At 38.7% G+C, this 27,318-nt stretch overlaps 1 protein-coding gene across 4 annotated transcripts; it reads left to right on the forward strand.

Moving 5' to 3' along the window:
- Nucleotides 1–431: 431 nt before the first annotated feature.
- On the forward strand, nt 432–26,523 carry LOC148361459 (uncharacterized). 4 transcript variants are annotated; one of them, XM_088342143.1, is made up of 11 exons: nt 432–814; nt 9,169–9,230; nt 9,945–10,016; nt 10,105–10,221; nt 10,362–10,685; nt 11,094–11,397; nt 13,809–13,985; nt 16,530–16,719; nt 18,939–19,012; nt 21,572–21,700; nt 22,999–26,523. In XM_088342143.1, the coding sequence occupies exons 3-11, from the start codon at nt 10,008–10,010 to the stop codon at nt 23,127–23,129; spliced, it is 1,455 nt and encodes a 484-aa protein (XP_088198269.1). In that variant the 5' UTR covers nt 432–814; nt 9,169–9,230; nt 9,945–10,007; the 3' UTR covers nt 23,130–26,523. The 4 variants fall into 4 exon arrangements, with proteins under 4 accessions (XP_088198269.1, XP_088198273.1, XP_088198270.1 ...); XM_088342147.1 differs by lacking the exon at nt 432–814 and adding an exon at nt 848–872; XM_088342144.1 differs by lacking the exon at nt 432–814 and adding an exon at nt 7,653–7,732.
- Nucleotides 26,524–27,318: the final 795 nt, after the last annotated feature.

Consider the following 27,318-nt stretch of genomic DNA (forward strand, 5'->3'; position numbering starts at 1 on the left):
TACTTTGAAACGCCCTAAGGAAGTATGAACGTTCACCTCGTTGTATTGTATGGGTAATTTAATCGAGTCGGTTTTTTTTTTTGGTTTGAACAATTGTATTGACACTTTTGATAGCAATTAAACACATTCACAGTTTAATTATATCATGTTCTAACAATATGAGGTTTAAACAATTTGTATCGAGACTTTTATCAACAGTTAAACACATTCACAATTTCACCATGCTTGCTCCTGCACAATAGCAATAAGAGCCCTGTGATTTTGTAAAGTGTGACATTCTGTCTTTGCTCTTTATTTCCGCCAAAGCTTTACGTGAGGGGAAACACTTGTCTAAAGATGAAAAAGTGTTAGATGTTGAACGGAGAGTGAAGTACCGGCGATTTCCGATTCAGTCACGTCAGCCGTATATCCGGACGGCACCATGTCGTGAGGCCACGGGGGTGCACAGCTCTCCCGCCCCCTGTCACCCGCCCCTACCAATCGAAGCCGGGGAGACAAGACGAGAATTACGATGTAGGGGGTATCCACCAGCCACACGTCCGTCCTCTGTTTCCAGTTGGTCCGCCGTACAGCGAGTCAAAGCTCGGCGTCAAATAACTACCTTCCTTCGGGCTTGGAGCGGTACTTCCCGACTGAGCAGTGAATGCGGGGGCCGGCCTACTCATTCTCCGCCGTCTCGCGGTAGAATTTTCCCGCTCCCGTCCCCCAAAAGCTGCAAAGGGCTGCAGCCAAGGCGGACATTTTTGTTTCTTATCCGGGTTCCGGAGGAGACTTCCTTCACTTTGGCGAGGAGCACGCATAAGAACACTGCGAGGTAAATAAATACCCACCTCGTCGGACCGCGCACACCCCCATCATCAGCTAAACAAACAGTATTTTTAGGCTTTTTCTTTAATATCAAGTATTAACTTGCACATTAAGCAGTTTAAATAAAACGGACATAAACGTTATAATCATCATATGTTAGAAAAAGGGTTTTAGACTAGCGGTTTATATGCGTTTACAAGGCAGGTTACGCGTTTATTATTTATTTAAAAGTTGCCAGCAAGTGCTTCTCAAAAGTTTAAATTGTGTTCAGAAAAGTGTCTCAACCTATCACCATTGCTTTTTGTTCGTTATTTTTAGGAAGGCGTCGTTGGGGGGGGGGTCTAATGGCTAATAAGTAGCTGGGTTTGTGTTCGTTCGCCGGGCCTCGTTGCCAGGTTGGCACGTTGAAATTAGTCGGTCTGTATTTTGAAATTTCTTATACGGCTGTTTGATGCCAACCTAAAACCTAATATGTGCCACGGAAGGCGTGCACAAAATGGGCCGTATTAACAATTCATGTGGAACATCCGGTGGCACTGCCAGTTGCGAGTCCAATTTTTTTATTGTCTGCCAGCTTTAGCCACTGTGTGTGCTGGGTGATGTGAAAACTGCAGTAAGGATTGTACGCTTGCATTTGGAACTGAGGACGGTGTACTGTCTGTTCCCTTCCGCCATCTGGACCCATCGGCGGACAAGATAACACCTTCTCGGGATCGGGCTATTATCGTTCTCCAGCTCTGCTGCCCTTAAGGTTCCAGCTACGCGGGCACACGGAGCCGTCGTGACCCATTAGCTGCGTTGCAACTGCTGCTTTATTTTTGGAGATGATTTGGGGAGGAGAGGGTGGCCGTGAACCGCACCACTGGTCTAGGAGAACCGAAGCTCTCAAGGGCATACAAAGAGGTGTGTTGTAGATAGATAGATACTTTATTCATCCCCGAAGGGAAATTCACATTTCCAGCAGCATCCCTGAGCTGAGAACAATACAATAATAAAGCAAAAAGAATACAATATACAAATACCCAGTGTGACGTGCAAATGCCCACTGTAGCGTGTTATATAGAGTAACTAAATAGTGCTACACAGAATACATATTGCAATGAAATTCGGTAATATGCAATGTAGGTGGGGTGGTTTAATGTGGGCTTTTACTCTGCCGGGTAGAGTTAAAGAGCCTCATGGCATGAGGAAGAAAAGATCTCTTCAGTCTGTCCGTAGTACAAGACGGTGACAGCAGTCTGTCGCTGAAACTGCTCTTCTGTCTGGAGATAATGCTGTGTAGTGGATGCGATGAATTGTCCATGATTGACCGCAGCTTTTCCAGTGCCCGTCTCTCAGCTACTGTTGTTAGGCTGTCCAGCTCTTTGCCCACAACAGAGCTCGCTTTCCTAGCCAGTTTATTGAGACGAGAGGCATCCTTCTTCTTGATGCTTGTAGTCACCTACTGTAAATCAGGGGTCCCCAACCTTTTCTGTACCATGGAACAGTTTAATGCTTGACTGTATTTTCACGGCCCATGGACAATATTGAGTCCATCCATCCATTATCTGCACCGCTTATCCTCAGTAGGGTCGCGGGGGTGCTGGAGCCCATCCCAGCTATCTTACGGCAGTGGGCAGGGGACACCCTGAACTGGTTGCCAGCCAATCGCAGGGCACACAGGGACAGACAATTCGCTTGCTCATTCACACCTAGGGACAATTCAGACTGGCCAATTAACCTGACATGCATGTTTTTGGAATGTGCGAGGAAACCGGTGTGCCTGGAGGAAACCCACGCAATCACGGGGAGAACATGCAAACTCCACACAGGAGGTTCGATCTCATGACCTCATAACTGTGCGGCACACGAGCTAACTACTGTGCCCCTGTGCATAAATATATTTATACTTTTATTTAATAATATCTATGATAATAAGAATGAACATCTGCCGTTATGCGGAACCTGTACCTGTCCCTCCCGGTGAAGAAAGAGCTGAACTTTCCTTTGTTCCTTTCTTACCTATGGTCACGACTAAAAGAGCAAGATCCTGGATACAAGTGGTTGATATGAGTTTCCTCCGCAGGGGGCTGATCTCTCCCCTAAAGATGGTGTAAGTAGCACTTTCATCTGAGAGAGATTGAATTTAGACCTGCTCCTCCACATTTAGAAGAACCAGCTGAGGTGGCTCAGGCATATGGTAAAAATGCCTCCCACTGGAGGTGTTCCGGGCATGTTTCTCTGGTGGGAGGCCTCGGGCATGACCCAGGACACGCTCTAGAGACCATGTCTCTAAGCTGGTCCGGGAACGCCTCGGGGTCTTATTGGATGACCTGGTCAAGGTGGTTGGAGATAGGAAGGTCTGGGCTTCCCTGCTGAGACTGCTGCCCCTGCGGCCCAAACTCAGATCAGCGGAAGATAATAGATCGATGGATAATAAAACCCAAATTAATAATAACAACAATAATATTAAATGTAAATGCACTGTGTTATCGCAACCTCGTAACTTCACACCAACGTCTTATGACGTGGTCAATTGCGTCAACTCACTGCAGTACCCTTTGGTTGTCATCAATAGTAAAAATGTCATGCCAAGCTGCAGTTCAAGTTATCATAAAAACTCCCGAAATAAATCGACCCTAGCGAAAAGTTGGGTTGAGTTGTCTGGTCTCCTCGTGCTCCTTGTCTTAACAATTACATGTATCTTTGAACTGCAGTAATCCATCATTCATACATTGTTTACTCTTTTATTTAAAGACATGTCTGGTATAATCATTGTAGCCAGGGATGAAATTGATTTTCTCCATGGTGATTGGCGATATTTAACACCAAAGTGCAGATATTTGGGTTGATCCGTTCCTTGCTATATCTTCCTCTGGTGGGGACCCTACCTTCCAACTTGAGCCACACTGATTTTAGTTAGTGTTGAAAAATCCAACCAATAAGTATAGACCGTATGGTTTTTTTCTTTCAGTGTGGCCTGGTACCGAATCACCCGAGCCTGGTGGTTGGGCATCCCTGGTCTAAATGAGTGTGTGTTTATTCATTAGGCATACTTTCTAGATGTTCTAGTGCCAGTTGTCGATGAAGGTAGTGGCCTTTTTTAAATGAGGTATCGGTACATAAGATGGTGGGCAATACCAGTTTTTATGGTTTTCAATAACTGTTTAACAAACACAAATCTGCAATTAATTTTCCCAATAATTAAATGACAACTGCTTTATGTCAACTGGAATGGGCTCCGACCCTAGTGAAGATAAGTGGTTCAGAAATGAATCAATGAATAAATTCAATAATAAAGAAACTATTACATTTGGATTTAAATGTATTCTTTCAAAATATCAGTCTTTTTTGCAGAGGGGTGGAATAAGGAAGGCTGCTTCTCTTTTTTCCAACATCTTATTTCTTTTCACTCCTTCCTTTTACTTTCTCTTTAGAAATAACCCTTAACCACATGTCAACAAGGTTCCTTTACTTAAAATGTATTTTATTTGTTTTTCAAGAGACCCTGTGCTGCTAAATTATTTTTATCGTCCGATGGACCTCAATGACTTGGACTGTAAAAAAGTCTCACCTAAGAAATATTCCTTAATAACACAACATTAATAATTGCTTAATTCATGTATGGAAGTGTAAATTGTCGTCTAATGGTTCAAGGATTTATGCTGTAGTCTGCATTTGTCCACATTTGACAAGTCAAGAGAACTGAGATGTTGCTGTTTCATTGTTATTACAAATATTTTACGATAGAGTTTGAAACTTGTGACAACAAACATTTTATTATTCACCACTATTGATTTCATCGTCTAATTTACAAGTAATTCCCAAAATAGCCTTCTATTTTGGGATCTGTAAGTATTACTCACTGCATTGAGGGGAGAGTCACACACAAATGGATGAAACAGTTTTGTTTCAAGAATCAAGCCATGACTTTGACCTTTTTTCACTTGGGGGGGAAAAAACTTTCAACGTTAAGTTGTTTCATCTGCTTGTTGTTGGAAACAGATATGTCTACTTGGCTTTTTTTTTGCATCCTATACTGTATGCATCCAACAAGACTTCAGCCCTGCTTGGATTTTGTATTTAACATTGTATTACATAAACTGTCGTGTAAGAGCTTTTAATGACATATAGAGAATCTTAGATGGACATCCAGCAGGACTGGATGGTTAGTTATATTATTGTGTGGGGACCAGTTGACAACAGAGCACAGGATTTAGCATTGCATTACCTTGACAACCACCCACTGAACCTTTTGAGCCCTAAATGTGATTTGATGTCGCTTGGAGGTGATGTCTCCCAGGGAGTAATTTAGTGTAGAACCGCCACTGCTAATAGGCATAACCCATCACTTCCTTTTATAAAATATTGTAATGCTTCCGCAAGTGCTCCAGCATAGACACCCTTGTAAAGTCAATTGCTTTATTAAGCCTACAGTAAAGAAAAGTAATGAATACTTTAATACATAATTTGCTTCACATACAACAGATGGTCAGGCGCTCACACTAATTATCAACCGTCAGCTGCAAATTTAAAATCACAACAGGAAACTTCTCCCGTTGTTTAGCTTCCACAGCACTTGACAGATTTTGGTTCTTATAGTCGGGCTGTTACAAAAATGGTATTGAACGTGAGACATTAGATGATAGTAAACAAAAATGTCTGCCTTGTACAGCTACATTTTGTTTAATAAATGCAACGTATTTTTATTGTATCACAATTCATGTCGATGGTTTTGTAATTTATATAATTTTACTCCTGTAATTAGATGACAGCAGTGAAGTAGATAGTAGCCCCAAGTTAGTATTTCAGAACAATGAATTTTTATTAATAGGAGCGCACTGATATATCGACTGTATTCTGGGAATAGAAAGGAGGTAAATTATTGCCTACTTAGATGGTGTCGAGGAAAATAACAGAGCAGTGTTTTGTTTGAGAAGTCCGTGTTGCTGTTGTGTAAATGTTGCACGTTTGTCTTTTCAGAAGTGTTGTTACATAAGCAACATTGGAATCCAAATGATAGAGTAGATTATCTTAGTCTTTGAGATCTTGTTGAGAAGTCGTTTGCATCTTTTGCTCATTGGTGAATGTTCACATAGTAAAAGGCAAGCTTCTTCCCAATGCCTCCTAGATTGACCAGTCTGCTGCCTTTAGAGAATCTTACAATCACATCACCCCAGACGATGTCAGTAAGCGAAAGGCATTGTGTGTACCTCCAGTAGGTCATTCTGTGTGATATCAACCATGAATTCTTCCTTTTTACCCTGGAACTTCTCAGAATTTCCTGGAATGTTCACATGGTTCCCTCAGATCCTTGAAAAGTCTTAAAAGGCATTAAATTCACTATTCTAAGAATAAGGTCCTTATTTGGCATTAAATCCAATTTTCGAAAGTCTTAAAAATGAGAACACATTAATAAGATATTTGTTTGAACTAAAAGCTTTGGTAACAGTCTTTTCTCATCCTTCAAGTTAAAAATGCTTAGCAGAAGTTATATTGAATTAGTAAGTATTTGCCAGTTTTGACTCAGGATCCATGATTTACCAGATAGATAGATAGATAGATAGATAGATAGATACACTGTACATCCTTTAGTGTTTTTCAGATGGAAGTTTTTTTACTGATCCAAAATGTGATTTAAAATAAATTAAAATCAACCTTTTTTTAAATTGCCAATAATGATGATTTTGTTTGTTTCAATTGTTTTTTTTTCCAATTTGGGCTTAAATTTGATTTCAAAAGTCATTGAAAAAGTCTTTAATTTAACCAAGCTTTAGGAACCGTGGTTAATGTTGTTTTTTAAACCAAAGTAGAGCACCTAAATGTTGTGTACAAAAACCCCTGAAAAAAAAAATCTAAGTTAGAGTGTGGCCTGTAAAGATCTGGTGTCCTGTCAGATTGTATTGATAAAGAAAATAATAAATAACTTGAGAGCACAGCATGCTGTGTGAGCTGAGCTGACTTACCACATTGCTCAAACCTAGGGCTGCAGCAATTAAACATTTAGTTATTTACTCATCCTACTAAAATGGATGTCTGTTTTGTACCCCCTGGATAACATCTATTTACATGTCGTTTGGTTATTGTTGAAGTACAATTAATGAAGTATAAAAACCTCCACATTTCTATTTGATAGTGGCTACTTTTCATTTTCGGATTATCAACATTTTTAGATATAATTTGAGTTTGGTTAGCATCCCACCAGTTTTTTGTCTTGTAACCGGATTTTGGTAGTAATGTTGGAATGATAGACTTTGAGATCGCCTCGGTTGTTATAACCTAATTTGTTTGAACAACACTAATGTTAAGCAATCAGCACACAATTGTGCAGGCTTTAGTTGTTTTCATCCATTAAACTGCCTTGGAAAATTGATCAGATGGCTCTTGCTATTTTCCCACCTATATGGGGCACTTGATTCTTGGCAAGGGATAGCCATAGTGAAGTGTTTCTCTTAAAAAAATAGGAGAAGGTTTTGTTTCTTATGTTTCAATTAATTACCAGTGAGTAGAATTTCTTCTTCACAAAACCGTTTATAATGGCAATTCAAATGCCCAAATGCAGTATTATTTCCCAAACTGCCTTTTTATGTGAATATAACTGACCTTAATAAATGTAGCATATAAAGTATTACTGTATTCCAAGAGTCTTTTGAACATAAGGGTGTAGTGTTCTGGATCAAAAATGTAATGGATCAATTGTTGCCCAATCCTCGTATTTTGCCAACTCCTGCTTCGCACATCTTGGTTGTTTGTGTCGGCAGTTGGCCGTCATCGTTTGCCAAATGTGGCTTTACCACAGGGCGTGCAAACAAGGCACTATCACTGCTGCCCTGCCCGCCCTCATTTCCTCATTCTTTGGCGCGAGAGCAAGCATTGCGGTGTTGTTTGCCCAAATGGATCAAGTGGGAGCAGCTTTTTTTTGCAGATTGTTGACAGGTAGTGAGCGGTAGGGCTACTTACCATGTTTGTAGATATGGATTTTATTTCCACTTGTATTTCTCAGTCTTTCTGTATTACACTCTTTCCTACACCACTTTCATTGCGGGGAAATCTCACTTTTTAGAGAGCTTCCGCTATCTGATTGTTGGGGCACAACACACGAGGTAGATCCAGGGAGGCAATGTTAAAAGGGAACGCTTTTTGCAGGACATCCATGTTATATTCTGTAGCTTGTTGTCAAGCAAGTAGAGACTCGATGTATTCATTTACAAATTATCAAATCAAAGTTTGTGATCTTTCTGGAACAAAAATACTGTAATTTGTAAAAACATGCTCCACCTTTTTATTCAATCCTTATAATATTATATTAGTAACAAAAGTTTATTGAAAATCCTGCTACAGTACATGTTGGTCTTGAGACTAAAAGCTTACTCTCTAATATATCCAACACTCCACTTGTCATCCCCCAATTTTTGATAATCTGACGATTACTTTAAATGATAGGTTAAACCATAATATTTGAAAATATTATCAAAATATAAGGCTCTTTTCACCTGCTGTTTGCAGGTCAGGGTCTCTAAATCAGTGGTTCCCAAAGTGGGCAATACTGCCCCCCTGGGAGTGGTGAAAAAAATTGGGGGGGGCGGTGAGGAAGAAGGGGGCAGTAGGGTGGCGGCAGTCTGAAGTTTGAACGTAGTGCGGTTGTGAAACCGCAAAGCATTGCGTTTTTTTCAAGGTTTTGTAGTGAGGGATGGAGTTTTGGCCAACCACAATTGTTAATGTTAGCGTTTTAAAAGCGCGGACCAATCAGAGGCAAGTTTTAATGATAGCATAAGCCAAAAAACGCGATTCAAAGTTTGCAAGCATCACACTATGCCACACCCACCGTGTGAGCTCATTGAGTGTCATGGCGGACTCTGTAAACATAGTCCCAGAGTCAACAAATGAGAAGGAAACGAAGCTTGCACCGAAGAAGGGCGGTACATCACTAGTTTGGACCTATTTTGGTTTTGACGAAGCGGACATGGAAGACAACACCCGTTGCAGAATTTACTTTCGTGTCGTCGCTAGGTCCAGAGGAAACACAAGTAATTTTTACGAGCACCTTAAAAATGATCACGGCATGTAAAAATGATTACAAGTAAAAGACAAAAAAGGTGCATCTACAAAAGGACTGAGCGGTAAACAAACCTCCATCAAAACAGCATTTGCGACCTTCGCGCCGTACAAATAAAGTTAGCAAGAGCACAAAGAAATAACCAATGCTGTGATTAGCTAAAAATACACGCTAGGAATACACCGGGGAACCAAGGGAGGGCGCCAGCCTGCAAAAGTTTGGTAACCATTGCTCTAAATTAATGCAGTTCCTAAGTGTTTTGTTCTTGCCATTTGGTGAACCCGTCTTTAACTTCCTGTTTCTGTCTCTTTGTTTTTCTTTTCCAGTGAGCTATAAGGCGTCATGTGAAGGATGCTCAACCTTTGACCGCCTCTACTGCAATTTTGAGGTAAGAAAATAATTTGAATTCAAATCACTCAATATTATCAAGGGAATTGTGTACTACAGCAAGCTATAACAACAATGGTTATGAAATAAAAATCTAAGCCAAGATCTAGTGTCACATAGCAACATGGAAATTGGTAAACCTGTTTATTAGACCCATTACAAATTCATAACAAGCTTTTTTGGCTCAGATCTTCTTGCTTATGTGTATCCAAAACATTGCAACTTTGTTTGGCATTTAGATTTGACACAATACTACCCAACCACATTTCTGCTAGAAAATACTTTTAATGTCAAAGCACAAATATGCTATAATGTGCATCCAGGAGTAATAAGGTTTCAGTAATAACGTTGGAGACTTATGCCAGGTCAGAATTTGGTTTTGTGTTACCATGACAACCAAGCTTTTTAAGCCCTGAATGTGAATTTTAGCCGCACCGGGTCAACATTAGAGGTTGTGCGTCAGTAATCTGGAGATATCGTAATCTCTTTAACAGTACTCACAAATGTTACATACAATCTATTAAAAGCTGCTTTCATATCGGGAATGATGGACATAAACTAGGGTGTTTTTCTTTGCTCAAATTGAGTGCATGTGATATTCGAGTATAAATGCTTTTCCGAACTGTTTACTGTAACCGTTTTTACTGTGTACAGGATTGGCTCACTGGAAAATGCCTTCTATGAATGTTACATGTATATTGTTTGTTTTATGCAGTCTAAGTGACCAGAACAGATTTTTGTGACTACAATCTGACCCTGCACATCCAAGAACTTTGGCATGCCTCAGGTAAAATTGTGTCAACGCGTGGCTCTCCCTGGCTTTTCTCACTGGACGTGGCCTTCATCTTTTCATGTGTGTGTGTGGTTCCTTTCAGCCGGGAATGAATGGCATGGAGCCTGCTTTTGGCGAGGCCTATGGGGGCCATCGGGCTCTCCTTAGTCCCTACCCAATGGCCATGTCACCTCAAGGGGGCAGGACGGAATACGACCAGGTGATTAGTCCAATTTACCCAGATTCTAATCTTAATATAAAACATTGGAAATAAATCAATATGTTGCCTTGAATCCCTTATGTAACATCCTACCCCTGCTTTGAAATAATTTAAATTCATGCTTTTATACCCGGGTCCAGAGCATTCTTCTCATGCTGGGCTCACCAGCGTCTCCCCTCAAACGGCCTTTTGAGCTGCTGAGTGACTTGGTAGACGATGGTGGCCAGTGTGAGGATCTACACGCTGAACGGTGGGATGTGTCTGCTCTGGATGAGATGGCCCGGTACACCAAACTAGGTCTGGGCGTCAGTTCTGAAGACGCTGTGCTCATGGCCCGTTGGGGACGGAGCCGCGAGGAAGACAAGCTGGCTGACAGGGTGACCAAAGATGATTCCATACCCACAGGACGTAGACAAGACGGAGGTGCAGAGAAGGAAAACACTGTGGAGATTTACAAATCAAAGGTGAGGAAGAAGTGCCAGCAATTAGGTTTAATGTTTCCTTCAATAGTTTGTCTGAAATTATTATTAATTTTGGTTATTGCTACAGCAAGTGTAAACAAATGTTTTCTAATGTGTTTTGTTTATTAACCACAATTTTTTTCATTTTCCTATCACAAACAGCTACCAAAGTCTTACAATATATACCAGTGAGAGGATGAATTTTGGGGATTTTGGGCCAATTTACTGTGCTTATTATGAATCTAGAATGTATGTACAGTATGTACCATTTCTGAGGCAGTCATGTAAAGTTGGGTGTGTTTTTTTTTTTTTTTGAGGGCTCTCTCTTTCAAGACACTCTACCTGAAATGTGACAGTGCAAACAACTTGAAAGACATAAATTTGCTGAGTTTGGAACTAATTTCACTTCAGGTGACACAGGAGGATGACCACCAAAAAGACGCGCTGGCATCGGATTTGCTCCTGGAGCACTGCAGTGAGGAGCATAACTACTCCCTGAGTGGGGGAGGAGAGCCGGATAATTCTCACAATGTGCAGGAGAAAGCGCAGCAGCAAGAGCAGGAAGATACAGAGCAAATGCAGGAGGACAAAGACCAAAAACTAGACGAAAATGTTGACGATGTTGGAGAAGATGATGATGAGGAGGAAGAAGATGAAGATGAAGGAGATGAGGAGACAGTGGCAGAACTCTCAAGCTCTTCTGAAACAGAATGCGGTACGTTTTTTTTCTTTCTGTCTCTGAAAAGCAACTTGTGCTGTGTCCACGCTAGACCTCAAACCACATTGTATATCTTTCATGGCCAAGAGCGCAGGCACGGATGTGAAACAGTCACCAAAGCTGTGGTCTTCGCGGACAATATGGAATTTATACCGCTTTGCTGGAGTCACTTCCCAGAACTGCATCAAAAACAAGTCCAGCGCATTTGTTCTGCCCATTAACATTCAAGGCGTCCACCTGTTATTTCAAACCATAATACATAGCTACATATTAAAAATCAACTGTACTTTGAACTTTGATTTGCAAACTGGAATCTTTAAATTTCAAGCCCAATGCTGAAACATTTATCACCCAGTCTAAAAAAAACTGGCCAACCCTTGTGATTCTTTTTTTCTGTCCAAAAAAAAAGGGGGGTAACCCATTAAACAAATCATTGAATATTATTGGTAACTTTTTCACAAAGGTGTGTACAAAAAGAATCTAACTGCAGGCTTTTCTGACCCATTTTAAGTGCATAATATATGTTCTAAATACATCAAGGCCAGTCTGTAAGCACTGCTTTGTAAATATTTCTGCCTATTTATCCTGACAGTGTTTTATCTTATCTTTCTTTTCAAAGTATTTATTACACGATTACCCTGGAGTGCCATGTCTAATCTCGTTCCGTGCAATGTTTCACCCCGTTGATGTCAATGACGATAAAGAAATTTCAATTAATTGTCGCTTGCTGAAATTAATGATAAGCAGTACCCAACTAGCTTCCACTGAATTATTCAGTGTCCTTTTAAATAACTTCTGCATGGCAGTTGTCAAGTGAGAAAATATGTGGCAAACATGTTTTAGCATTTTATCTTCAACCTCTCTGTGGCCTACAATCCACAGCAATCCACTATGCGAGTAAATTGGTTAGCGCTTGTGCGGCACAGTTCATGTCATGGGAACCTGTCGTGGGTTCAAATCCAGCTCCAGACTTCCTGTGCGGAGTTTGTATGTTCTCCCCGTGCTTGCGTGGGTTTTCTCCGGGCACTCCGGTTTCCTCCCACGTTCCAAAAACATGCATGTCAGGTGAATTGGCTGGTCCAAATTGTCCCTAGGTGTGAATGAGCGAATGAGTTGTCTGTCCCTGTGTGCCCTGCGATTGGCTGGCAACCAGTTCAGGGTGTCCCCTGCCCACTGCCCGGAGATGGCTGGGATAGGCTCCAGCCCCCCCGCGACCCTAATGAGGATAAGCAGTACGGCTGATGAGATGAGATGAGAGTAAATTATGGTCCTGAGGGAAGTTTTTGTGTTTGGTCTGCTTTTAACATGTAATAGAGCTTGCTAGCATTAGGAGCTCTACTGCGTGTTGTTTTTGTTGCGACATGTTTTGCATTTATTTAGATGCATTTATTTAGATTTATTTAGATTTATTTAGATGCATTTATTTAGATTTATTTATATTTATTTAGATATTTAGATTTAGATAGATCCACAAGCTGAATAGAAGTTGGAATAGGCAAGTGAGCTATAGAACTAACTGTTTGCTTTGTTTGATCATGTGGCGCTTGCAAGATAAGCCGTGACCGAGTCTTTCTTTAGCCTTGAGTATTTTTGCTGTAGTTTTGAGTTGTTAGCAAATCACAAAACCCTTCAGATGAATACCATAATGATAGTTGTTGAATATCTAACGTTTGATTATGGAAAGGCACATTGAAAAATGATGGCTTTAATGAAAACAGACTCTCTTGGCATTAATTGATGTTTTCTTCCAAAAGACCCACCGAGGATATCTCGTCATAAACATGAGTCAAATGTGAACACACAAATACTAATATGCGTGATTATAATATGATAAATTATATACCATAATTCTGAATACCACGTAATTTCCTATACCACAAAGTAAAATATATTGTTTTTATTCATGTTTAATGGTGCACTCTGGCTATTTTTTTAGTGTGTGTCACTGTTTATGCATAGGGGCATGTTTGTAACACTGAACAAAACTAGCTTAAAGGGCAAGGAGAGTTCAGACAATGTCATTATCTGCAGATGGGGCCAGACGTCGCATTAAATCAAAAATGATCTGTGTGTGTGGGTGTATGTGTGGTGCTTGTATAATATAGTAACATGAGTAAGGTTACAAATGTGGTTATATGAATGTCCTGTTTAGAAGGCAGAGCTCAATCCAAGAATTTATTCAATTGCTAGTCTCTTATATGTTATACTTTCTTACTGCCAAAACATTTTTCGTTCCTCGTTAATAATGCTCAGCTTTGCCTCAAAACCAAATCCGAGACGAACAGGCCAAATGAATCCAACTTCTAACCTTGGTTTGAAACACTACCCATGACTTGAAAGTCAAATGTAAATCCTTACTATTGGTGGGAATGCTTGAAATTCTGTTTTGCATGTGTGTTGACTTGCAGAGGTGGAGGCAGAGCCTTCGAGGCCACTGGGCGAGCGTCCTTCTAAACGGCGTTGCTTCTGGGAGTACCGACGCTCCCGGGATTCCGTAGCCATGAAGAAAATGTGTGAAGGGGGAGGCGATTGGTCGCTCTCGTGGAGCTCGAGCACACTGCCCAGCACTTTGTACCGACGACAAGGTCAATACAACGCATGCACAGCATACTGTATACTGTTTGATTGGCTTTTTCTTTAGGAACAGGACACACAAAAAAAGCATTAAAGTGTCTTAAATCCAATTTTGGGAAGTCTTAAAATGTGAGCACAATAATAAGATGTATATTTGTTTGAACTAAAAAGATTAAGTAACACAATTGTCTTTTTTAATAACTCACCGATTTAGCATAGCTTGACTACCATTATGAAACTAATCAAAATGGTGATGTGGTTTCAGTCAGGCTTTTCAGTGCAGACGCATGTCTTAGGTCTACCCGCAATACACAACCTCGGACCGAGACGTTTACTTTGGACCATGGTATAGTGTACATTTAATGTGGATGAACTACTAACATTTTTGGCATGGTTAAAAGCTGTGCCATGTAATGTGTATGTGGCAAAATCTATTGTGTGCAAGAAATATTTGAGTTTTTTTTTTTGATTGTCAACTTGGTCTCAAATTTGATTTCAAGAAGCATTGAAAAGTCTTTAAAATTGTAACTTTCCTTAAGCTGTACAATATAATAATACTTAAACATGTGCCCATTGGGAGTAGGCTGAAGCCAACGCTTTTAAGTGCTTACCCCTCTTTCTTTTTTCCTTGCAGGGAAAACCTATTCAAAATCATAACAAGAAAACAGAACTTTACCCCTCAAAGGAAAATTAAAAATAAATAAATTACACTTTAAACTTATAATAGTAGTGCGAGTGACTCATATAACATATACAACCCAAAGAAACTCTTGATATATTATTCTTATTTGTATATCCTTAATACGTAGAGGGTTTTTTTTTTTCATGGAAATGAGGGACATTTTAATGGTCATCATCTATACCAGGGGTCAGCAACCTTTTTGGTGTAGAGTGCCTCTTTCAAATTTCCTTGTAAATCAGTGTGCCACACCAAGATTAATGACTCGCACAACATTTTTTTAATTTCCAACAGAGCTGGAATTTTACACCAGTCCAAATATACTACATGGATATACATTTTAAAAGTATAACTCAGTGTTTTTCAACCCTTTTTGAACCAAGGTACTTTTTTTATTTATAAAAAAGTTCAGAGGGACAACGTCCGTAGAAAATGTTTGAAAATTAAGTTATGTCAAATATTTCACTGTACTACCTCATAAGCAGATAATTAGGATATGAAAAGAAGAAAATAATACTTAAAATAAAAAAGAATGATGTGCTTTATGTTTTTATTTTTTACAGAGCAATCTTAAACCGCTTTGTTGAACAAATTAAGTTGTTAAATGTACTGTGCAACCTCAAGAGCAGATATTTAGTACATAAAAAGTATACAAAAATCAACTGCCATCTACTGATATGGATGACTATTACAGTTCCCTGTCTGAAGATTGCAAAAATATTGAATAATGGCCTGATTTCTTGGAAAGATAAAATTGAGCAAATTCCAGCGGCACACTAGACAAGGTCTCACGGCACACTAGTGTGCCCTGGCACACTGGTTGGAAAAACACTGGTATTACTGACCAATTTATCTTCCATTATTCTCATTCATCAATCAACTAAAAAAAGGAATGTGAATAACAAGTGGAAAGGCCTGTCGCCATCCATGACTTAAACTTTTTGCCACAAGAATTAACCAGAATCAACCATTCTTCATTCACAATGAATTACAATAAAAAAAACAAGTGGCAGCACGGCGGCGCAGTGGTTAGCGCTTGTGCGGCACAGTTCATGTCATGGGAACCTGTTGTGGGTTCAAATCCAGCTCCAGACTTCCTGTGCGGAGTTTGTATGTTCTCCCCGTGCTTGCGTGGGTTTCCTCCGGGTACTCCGGTTTCCTCCCACATTCCAAAAACATGCATTTCAGGTGAATTGGTCGGTCCAAATTGTCCCTAGGTGTGAATGAGCGAATGAGTTGTCTGTCCCTGTTTGCCCTGCGATTGGCTGGCAACCAGTTCAGGAGATGTCCACTGCCCGGAGATGGCTGGGATGGGCTCCAGCCCCCCCGCGACCCTACTGAGGATAAGCGGTGTAGCTAATGAGATGAGAAAAAAACAAGTGCCATTCACCAACGATTTCTTGTTGCAGAAAATATTAAAACTTGAAATAACATCAGTAAAGCAGAAGGCGCAAGTAAAATACATTTAAGTTATTTATATATCATGAAACCAATAATGGTCCCTACACAAACCCTTGAGGGACTCCACAGCTACTTCTCATAAGACTTGTATTCTTATTGAGATCTAATTCAGGGATGTGATTTTACCCTGTGATGAGCAATTCCTCTTATTCATATTGCTGTCGCTGTTGAAGTAGTATATTGTGATTTATTGTATCAAAAGCTTTTCTCAAATCTTTGAAATGCCATTGGAATACAGCTTGTGGTCTATTTCATGTGTTTTATATTCTACAAGATCAATCAATGCCATAGCCGTAGAATGTTCTCTGAAGCCATGTTAATGAATATCGTGTGTAATATATAGTGTCAATTCACACTTCACTTATCAACATTTTACCGTTTGCCTTGCATGGCTGTTCTCGCTTTCTGCTCTCAGGCAAGAAGGGACGGCGCAAGGCTCGCAAGACCGACGCCAGCGATCTGACCCCCAACCCGCAGAAGCTGCATAATATTGGGGAGCAGCTGCAGAAGTTGAATGCTGCCATCGACAGCATGGGCCCCGTCAACGACTTGCCTGCCCTTGCCAGGGCCAGGTCACGTAAGGAAAAGAACAAGCTGGCGTCCAGGTACTCTTACACGCTATCTGGGAACCAAACTTTGAAAAAATATTTTGGGGGTTTCAAAATCACATACCATTTCCACCCTGTCTCCTAATACATATGAGCTTCATTTGTTCCAACATCGTGCTGGTAGCTCTAATTAGTCTTTTAACAAGCTATTTTTCTGGTGTGAAATAATTGAAAAAACATTTGACCAGTTCCCAACCTCTCAAAATGATCAAAGTTCTACATGTAAATGTCAATGGTCTGCATTTATATAAGCACTTTTCAAGTCAATGAAGACCTTCCAAAGCCCTTTACAATGTGCTTCACACTCACCCGTTCACACACCGATAGCAGCGTCAGCCATGCAAGGCAACTACCTACTTATCGGGGGCATAAGGGATTCAGTGTCTTGCCCAAGGACACTTCGACATATAACACGGAGGGACAGGGAATCGAACGTGCTACCTCTTGATCCCAAGACGAGCGCTCTACAAGGAGCGCTCTACCTCCTGAGTTACTTTTTCTCAGTCACCCCATCGTTTACCTTTCTGGAACTCATGGCTAAGGTCACAAAAAGGAGATGCTATAAAATGTGATAAGAGATGCGATCAAAACTATTTTGCCGCGGTATACAGGTACTCCACAGGTATAACCAAATGCGTGGAATCAGGGGTCCTTATGCTGGGAGCCACAATGCGCAAACTAGACCGACCAGATGGCGGTGAGCAGTATCAAGCAATCTCTGGTGGTAGCCTCTGGGACTGCTCTTGAACTTGATTTTCCTTTGTATAGTGAGCAAAATAACTCATATCAAAATTATTGTGAGGTGCTTGTATAAAGAGGTACCACTGTATGATAAAATCAACCTTTATGCAAACGAAACAGTCTCCACGGGATGGAACTTTTCACAAAGTCACTCTGACTAAGGCAGACGGAATGACCGGAGGGAAAGCAGACCGGATGAAGGTAGGTCATGTGGAGTTCATGTGTGCGGGGGTGGGAACGTTGGGGAAAAGGCTCAGTTTACACAGCGTTTTCGTGACACTTTATTAATGTAAGAATGACAAGCAGTAATGTGTCTTCCAGAGCACATTGAAAATTAAAAGCTTTCTTATAAAAGAACTTGCACAAAACGCAGTCAACACTCATTGTGGCTTTTGCTCACATATCGTAAAGATGTGGCTGAAGATAAAGCTGATGCGAGGAAAATAAGTATTTCAGAAAACTGTCCTCTTCATCCAGTAAACTATACTTGTTGACTTGTTGATGTCTTCTATATCTTCTCAATCCTCTACTTTCTCTTTTTTTCTGTCTTTGCCCCCTCCATTTATTTCTGCCTTCTATCTCCCCCTTTTTTTCCTCTCTTCTGTTTTGTGGGGTCTTCCAGCTTCTTCTATTTCCTCATCATTCCGTAAATCTTCTTCCCCCTAGTTTTTCATTAAATTTTCACATTTCACTTTTGTGTTCCTTTTGAAATTGCTACCTATTCACTTTTCATTTTATTCATCAACAATGAACTACAATAAAAAAACAAGCTATATGGACAGCTACGATACCATTCATCAATGAAATCTTATTGAAGAAAATATCAAATCTTGAAATCACAGCAGCAAGGTAGAAGGCTACTTGAAAATAAGTGTAACAGAAATAGCCACTGAACAGCAGCACGCACGCAACATGCATTCACACACACACACACACGTGCTCTTCTTTAATATATTCGCCATCAGTAAATGGTTTTCCGTGCTTTGCTATGCAGTGAGCAATTTGATAACTTGTGGTTTTAGCGGTGAAAATGTTTTCATGGTCCGTGTTTGTTTGCGTTTTAACGTCTCCGCCTTGTCGGGCTCATGCTTGAATTCATGTTCATGTTTTGTCTCGTAATGACATTTAGCACTTGACGTGAGATGCACAAGGGAAATTTTCATATGAGACCAAGATGATTTGTATGTAAGAAATGATCACAATATATGTCATGATTCATTCATTTATCGCACGCCAGTGTTTCTGTGGCTGGGTTAAAACACGGATCTCTGCGGGGGGCTGCGCAGACACACGTAGCACTTGCGCGCCGTGTTTTTTAGGGGCTACGGTAAAGCCTCTAAACAACACGGCACACAACTGAAAATGTCTAAAATTTTGGTAAAAATTTGCATTTAAAAAAAATAATTATAATTAGCAGTGGCACGCTAGTCATAGGTTGCCGACCCCTGCTCTAACCTTTCTTCTTGTGACTACAGGGCGTGCCGTCTGAAGAAGAAAGCGCAGCATGAGGCCAACAAAATTAAACTGTGGGGCCTCAACCAGGAATATGGTCTGTAAAACAATATATTTTTATTTCTATTTACAATGTAACTGTAATTTTGAAGCTGTAGACATTCAGAAAGTATTTCATCTTTTACTCAGATTTTACTGAAGTGGGGAATTGTTTAATGTGTTTCCTGAATTGGTTAAATTTACCTGTATAAAATGAATTTAACAGCCTGACTTTTAACCTTCAATCCCTTTTCACATTGCACCCACCTACTGTGAAAGAGCAAGAAATGACAAAACCACATACAGCGTATGGACATCATGGTACAACAACCTCACAGGAAGTGAATTTGGACACTTTTTTGACACATGTTTGAACACTTAATTTAAAACTGTGACACGGACCTGAACCCCTTACCCTGAGTTGAAGTTTATAAGTTTACTTTAAGGCCATGGACCTAAAACACCAACCTTGAATTCTAACCCTAAAGGAAAACACCCAACCTTTCATCAAAGCTTTCTTCAAAAAGAAACCCTTGTTGATGTATCTAATATAAACCCCCAAATAAGATCTAGCTGCATATGAAGACTTGGCTTTAAATTCTCATTTTGTTAGCTTCTACTACTTCAAGAAAAGCCGTACTATTACGGCTTTTAATTTCCTTTTAATCTTTAGTTTGCACCCGTGAGTTTCTGTATAGCGTTTCTATGCAGTATGACATCATTGAAGCCTACACTTATCCTTAAAATCCTTGTAATATTTTTGTTTTTAGTCCTCACCCATCCTCGCCCCCAACAACATTCCACTCATTTCTGTTGACCCTGCCAAGGACTTAATGGCTCTATAAACTTACTTGGAACTCCGCACACATTTTCAAGGCTTCTGTTACATAATTAGTCGTTGATTATTTTTTTTCCATTAACGAAAGTATAAACTTTGCTTTATTATAAAAAAAATTATAACTTACAACTATCACTACTTTATACTTGTAAGATTCTGTTATTTTGCCTCTGAAAGCCTATTATGAAAGTTATTGCCTTTAAATGACTCAATTATTGTAATACCTTTAATATAATACATTTTTTTGTTATAAATACATAATCTTTGGTTTACAATGTGTTTTGTAATTACTTGAATGAATGGAAATATTTGTATTTGTGACTATGAAAAACATTCATGTAATTTTAATTGGATTCCAACTACCTAATCATCATGAAACTTTTTGTATTTCGAAAAAAAAATCACTATTATTTATCCATCTCAATTACTTTTCAGATTTTTAATGCAATTTATGCTTGTTCTGTTATTATTCGTTTAAAAAAATATAACAGTTTCCACTTAAAATACCTTTCCTTCTAAAACAGACTTCTTTACCTCTTATTATATTTTACATTTTTTAATGTCAAAACTTTCAGATGAACATCTAACTACATTATATCACATATATTCTGATCATTTCTTACATACAAATCATCTTAGTCTCATATGAAAATTTCCCTCTTCCTCTCCAAAATGTAACCTTTTTTGTTAAAATCAGGTGTTTTGTTGACATAAAAATCTGACCTCATTTTTCACAACTTTTTTCCATTTTTTAAAGGGACAGTGTGTAATATTTAGTGACTCTTAGTGTTACAAAAAAACTTAATTTAGTTAAAAACAAAATAAAAAATTGATTAATATAATAGGCAAAAATACGTGAACCATTAAACCACTGTTAATTTTTATAAATATTTATAACAACTCTGAAAAGTTGCCTGCTCAGCCATAAATTTGTCTGCCCCATTTTTTACAACTTGAAACACAATAGGACGACTTATCGCAAAAAAAAACAATGTTGCAAAGCATTGAGGATAGATAATCAGAATATATAACAGAACAACGCTTTAAAATTAAGTTTGTTATAAATGTACTTGTAACATTCATTGCATATATATGACATCGCTGTTTTCCATCTGCCATCAGTATGTACCTGTATTTACTCATCTTCATTCATGCTATGTTTGTGTTGTGTCGTCTGCTACAAGCCACGTGACTTCCTCTTTCCACGATGCTTTTGATGTACGTTTACGTTTTGTAGCGCCATAAATTTTGTTAGCTTCTTTTGAATCTTCTGGGCTGAGGTTTTGGCTTGATTCCAAACCACTTATCCATTTTTCTTGTGTTTTCTGTGCGTCTACTTTGGAAAATGATATGCAAATGCACGACCTTATAACGCTCAAGAAAGTCCGGAAGCACGAAGTTTTTCGATGCGGGCTTCTGATTGGCTGCCGAGTAGGCAAATTGCCAAACGAACCAAAATTTCCAAACCGAACAGAGATTTTAAAATCGGAATAAAGGAAACGTTTCATTTGAAAAAAAAAATAATATATATATATATATATATATATATATATTTTTTTTTCCCTTTAAAAGGTTGTCAGCCACCCAGGTAGAGATGTTGCGTAAGTTGTACGCCCGGCGTAAAAGATGCACGCCCTGGGCATCCGAGCAGACGTTATTTCAAACACTGGCATTAGACAATACAGTGCCAATTTGTGGTCAAATATTACACAATGTACCTTTTAACTGGTAATGCATGCTTTCTCAACTTTTCAATTTAATTTTTTATTTTGCTCAAAGAGAACCTTTTGGGGTCACTTCTGCGCATCAAGGAGCTGATCCGGCAGAAGGTGGAAAGCGGCGAAGAAGAGGATGCTGACGAAAGAGGAATGACGTGCCGTTTGGAGGATATCCTTGCTCAGTCCGACGGTGAGAAAAACACATTTACTAATCCGCAGAACCCAGTTAACTAAAACACACACACACGCACACACTTGATGATTTTTATTTTAAGGTTTCAGGCATAGGCCATATACCAATATATTTTTGGGATCTATAGTAATTCGTTTGTTTTTATTAAGGATGGAATAGTAAAAAAATATTATTGTTTTGTTTTCCGCATTTGCCTGCATGGACTTGGCACCTAGCCTAAGCGGCTGCCAGCCTTTGGCAGCTAGCATCGCGTGTGCAATTGTTTTGTCATTATTAGGTCAAATGTGTTTTAATCTCCTGTATTTAAAACGTATCATTCTAATAAATGTCTGAATAGCAAAACATTTGCAAAAATGGTTCATAATGTTTAAGGGGCTGGTGCAGACAGAAAAAAATCAAATCTAGAAATTATTTTCTATGTCAAAATCACCCACACCTTTAAGGTCATGACTTTCTCTTATTTACTACCCTCATTTACAGTTAAAGTCATAACCAATCAATCTTTGTTGGGCTAAATATGACCGATATAATGTTAATTAAAATGTTTTTAAAAAACATTTTTTGCATCTTAGTAAACATTTGGTTTTCGTATTCCAGCTTATGACAAGAAATTTTAAAAAAAAAACTTAAAATATGTTGGATTTAGACTTCAGTTTGGGATAATGTAATTTGATTCTCGTAAAATAAACCCTGGTTATTTCTCTTATACATCTTCATTTTCAGAATATTGTTTTTCTGCATATTTTACGAAGTGTAAAACATGAAGTGCATGAAGTAAAATGTAAAAACACATGCAAAAAAAAAAACTATACCAATACTATAATTATCTGTACAAAATCGAGAGTAAAATGTACTGTAGCTCCCTCACCAACCCTTAGAGGGGAACTCAAGGCAATACGTTTGTTTTACCTCAGTTTGGCTAAAAATGATAGTATTAACATAGTGTTTGTAGAATATCCATAAAGCGGACGAATCTTATTTTTTTAGATTATGTCCATATTATTTTTTGGCATAAATTTATTGCGCTTTTTATTGAACATCGCATCATTACAAACAAAATTGGCATTAAATGGTCAACAACAATACAAAAGTAACATTTTCAAGGGATGCAAAAGTGCTGCAGAACCAACTAGGAAAAATAAAATCAAAATAAATAATAATTTTGGGGACATTTTTAACTCAACACAAAGGGGATTTCCTTAATCAAGCACAGGAATCTTTCAGTATATAAAGTGCATCGTTGAAAAGAAAAAAGTTGCTGGCCAGATGTAAAAAGCTATGCGTTGCAACCGTAGGTCCTCTAGTTGCTGGGCGGACCAAAGACTTCGTGCAAAGGATCTTGGCGGCCAGCGGGGGTTCCAACCAGCACAAGGAACCCCTCCGTAAGGTGGCGCTCTTAACTTCAACCTCCAAGTCTCCCTGTTGAGTGGATGCTGCTCTTGTAAAATACTGTATTGCCCCTTTTCCCACTGTGTGCTGTACTCTGCCCTATTGTGCCTATAAATAGACATTGCACTGTTCTTTAGACGCTTGTAGTGGTCCCCGTTGGGGTTTTTAGGATCCGTGGGGGTCTCATAAAGTAGGCTTCCTCCCAAATATTTTCCAGCACCCCTACTTGACTGCACCGTGTGTACTGTACTTAATAATTCCATTGGAGCTAAATGTTTTAAATCGTAATGATATCAAATTACGATTTATTTTTTTCATTGAAAAAAGTCGTCATCTTACGATATTATTTGGTCTTTTTACTAATCTGATGATTTGATATTTTTCTTGAGTAAAAAAAAAAATAAGATGGTACATTCAGATTCGGGAAGGAAAAAATGTTACAGTAAGTTTTTTTATTCAAGGAAAAAACAAATATTTTACCATTTAAAATTCTAAATCAACTAGTTTATTTGCCGTGCCCAATTTGAAAAGTTGTTGTCTTTTTGTCCTTTCTTTTTTTTGGTGAAAAACATGTTGACTCCTGATGTCGGATCAGCTACACCCACCCCCCTAAGCTCTATAAATACCCACTCCTCCTAATTGTCACATGTTAAAAAAGCTGCACCTTACTCGATCCAAAGCTACCAAAGAGAGAAAAAAACACACCAAAACTTTGCACATGCTGCCAATTTTACTTTTTTTTTGATCTCCTTTTATTTTGACTGAAACACCAGCATGCATCCCCATTTTTACACCACCCTACCTACACCCCCCTAAAAATGCCTGTTTCAGCCCTTGTGGCCCTCCAGATAAAAATGTAGTGCACCTTTTGAAGAGATGTTAAAAACACTCTTAGAGGGCAAATAATGTTTTTTTCCATATATATATATATATATATATATATATATATATATGGACTGTCACAGTTAGTTATGTATGGAGGACCAATCCTGACATGTAGAAATAAACAAATAAATAAAAACCTATAAATTTATGCCATATAAATAACTTAACACATGGATACATCACATAATACCTATATGTATTGCATACGTGCAATTTATTTATGCATTTTGTCATTTATTTGGTTATTTACAATATATAACGTTTACAGAATGCACCTGATTAAAAGTGAACAAAAGAACGACACTCAATTTTGTCTTCGTAAAAGCCGCATGCGATTTTAAGACTCAGGCTTAAACAGACATACAAAATAACTAATTTGTGTCCATTTCCTACTGTACATTTTAAGCCACAAGCACATCTAGTGCCAACCTCGTCGGGAATTTGGCGCCTTTGACTGTAGAACACCAAACGGTGCTCTGCCCCTGCACACCTGGCCATTTTTACATGAACAGTTTTCAGTTATTCCTAGGGTTTTATTTTTACATCATGCGTTTTTGGATCAATTCAATATGGAAATTACAAAGACTAGCTCATATTTACTACTGTGAGGAAAGAAAACGCAAATGAGGGCTGTGTCCCTTGAAATGTGAGCGCTATATTTCTAGACAGCACCAGGGCAACCATACGGTTGAGAATAGTGCCCCCGCCCCCTCATTTAACATTTTATTGTGACAAAATACATGTCAAATTAAATTACAAAATAAATGCCAAACAAATACAGAAACTTATAAATGGCAAAATGCTTAATTAGAATTAAATTGCCTTTATGTCATATGCTTAAGTATTACATGATTTATTTGTGTTCATATATTGATATGGTATATATGTCTTCATTTATTTCTACTTTGTTTAAAGTTGATTAGTTTAGTAGACACTCAAAATAAGGAGAGAAGAAATCGATGGAATTTGAACTTGCAAGGCAAACGCAAACCTCACATGAGAAATCCCAAGCTGTTCTAAAAGCCCCCCTGAGAGTGCTTTATTATTATCAAATCTCCTAGGTTACAAAAACAGATCCACCATAAAGGGTGTGGATATCAAAGAACATCAACATTATTTGTGGTGAGTGCCAATGACATAAACCGTTCATACTAGTCCAAATAACGAACAACAGTGAGGTATTAAACTCAAAAAACTAGCTGGCAATCTCCTTTGCAGGTGTCCAATATCAAAAGCAGGATCAACTTATCAATATGGCTGGATTGGTCCTCCATTGTTATGAAGCGTGAGTTTTTGTGGCTAAGGCTTTGAAGTTGCTCAAACTGTTGAGTTAAAGCTTCAGAGCTGCATTAACTCTTGAGTAAAAGCTTTAACGTTTGACAGTCCGTCTGACACACCCACACACACAAAATGTTGGCGAAATTGGGCTTTGATGCACTGTTTATACACCAGCAATTTATCGCAGGAAACAGGAAAGTGCACAGAAAGGCAAATAAGTTGATGTATTTGGGAAAGTTAAATATGCGTCTTTGCCTTTCAGCATCTTGTTATAGAAAAATGATGAAACGTGCAACACTGTTAAACACGTGTGAGCATTTGACCTTCATTACTGTAAGGTTGGTTCAAGCCTAATGACGCAAACATCTCGTGGGTTGTGAAAGACTTTTGTGTTTGGTTTTGGCCGTATTTGCCTTTTCTGTGAATCTGTAGACCGACTGTGTCCAAGGTCTTTAAATGTTGTGGGACATAAAATGTTGAGGACCCTTTTGAATTGCACTGTGATATCAAAAGATCTACGCACCTTTTTAGAGGACGTGATGCCCTCCGTAAGAAAAAAACAACAAAAAAACGTTTTGGCACCTTCTTTCAACTCTGCAGTCTGAAAAGACAACAAGCAGAAAACGCTGACTGGTTTCTGACAGATGAGCGTCACTGTGTGTGTTTGTGCCTTCACAAAGTGCCTAGCATAGCTTCGTAGCTTAGCGATTTTTCCGCCGTGACTGTGTGTTAAGATTTACACTGTTTTTTGAAAGCGTGTTTGTGTAAATTATAAAGCCCACACACCCTAGTTTATTTATGCAAAAACGTAGCCCAAAATTTTTGTTTGTGATGTAACCACCTTCTTCACTTATCGCAGTGGTTTGCTCTTCCCCACTTCCACCCAAGAAAACGGAAAGGAATAAAGAAAACGTTTTTAGTTCAAAGTAGCCAACACTAAAAATAACCAAATTAGCAATGTATTATTGTCAAAGTCCTGCTGGAAGTTTGAGGAATGTTCAATTCATGAAAATGGTATCACCAAACACTAACGTTTTGCACTAACTCACATTTGTCAAAGCCAAGGACCGCGGGCCAAATCAGGCCTGAAAGAGGGTTTTCCATGGCCTCCTGATTATTTTGATTTACGATTGTGGTTTATTCCAAGTATCATGTATTTTTTTTCACTGTAAGTTACTTTTCCTTGAAGAAAGTGGTTTTGTAAAGAGATGTTTGCACTTTATTCTATGTCAAGCCAATTAAAAAAAAAACGATTTCAGTTGAGTGAATGACAGAAATTTGCTATTATTATTTTGTATTTGAAATATATTTAGTCCACTCATGCTAAAATAGAATTCCTTGACCACTTGGGTGATCGGGGCGCCACTTCAAAAAAGCTTGATTTCGAGGGTCGCGTGATTATTGAAGCGGCCACCATATTGGATGACTACTTACCTGTCCGAGAACCAAATGATGAGCATTGATCTCTGCTTATTTGATTTTTCTCAGCTGGCCATTAACACATCGTTTCTATACTGCCCGGCTTTTATAGGATGAAGGCTGTTGGATTGTACAAGGGCTTGGTCGCTGTATCAAGGACTTTACAATGTCCGGTTATGAAATTTCTGTTTTTTAAAAAAATGCAAATATTTTTTGTTTTTTATTTTTCTGTTGAAAATTCAAGATGACTTATTTATTTACATGATCATATTGGAATATATTTGTTAGGTCAGTTGAGAAGCAGTGGTCTAGAGAACCTAATTGAAGCCACTGAAACCTGACTACAGGAACCATTATTTCACCCTAATGACAAGCTGTGACCAAAATCAAGAAAAGAGTTCCACTTTTTAAATATATCCAATGAAATGATTGTGTAGTTTAAAGCAGAGCTAGTAGAATATATTCAACTGTTTTTCAGAAAACAAAATGACCAGCAAAAACCATAGCCTTCAAGTCTACAACGCATATAAGCGACCCCCTAAAACTGATTTAAAATAGCCACATACAAAAGAAATTCAAAATATTAACAAAGCATGTCACTCTACATTGATAATTATATAATTCTGAAGTTAATAAAGATGAAC

This window comes from Urocampus carinirostris, chromosome 8, assembly GCF_059441175.1.
Source record: "Urocampus carinirostris isolate Australia breed hairy pipefish chromosome 8, RoL_Ucar_1.0, whole genome shotgun sequence".
Classification (NCBI taxonomy): Eukaryota; Metazoa; Chordata; class Actinopteri; order Syngnathiformes; family Syngnathidae; genus Urocampus; species Urocampus carinirostris.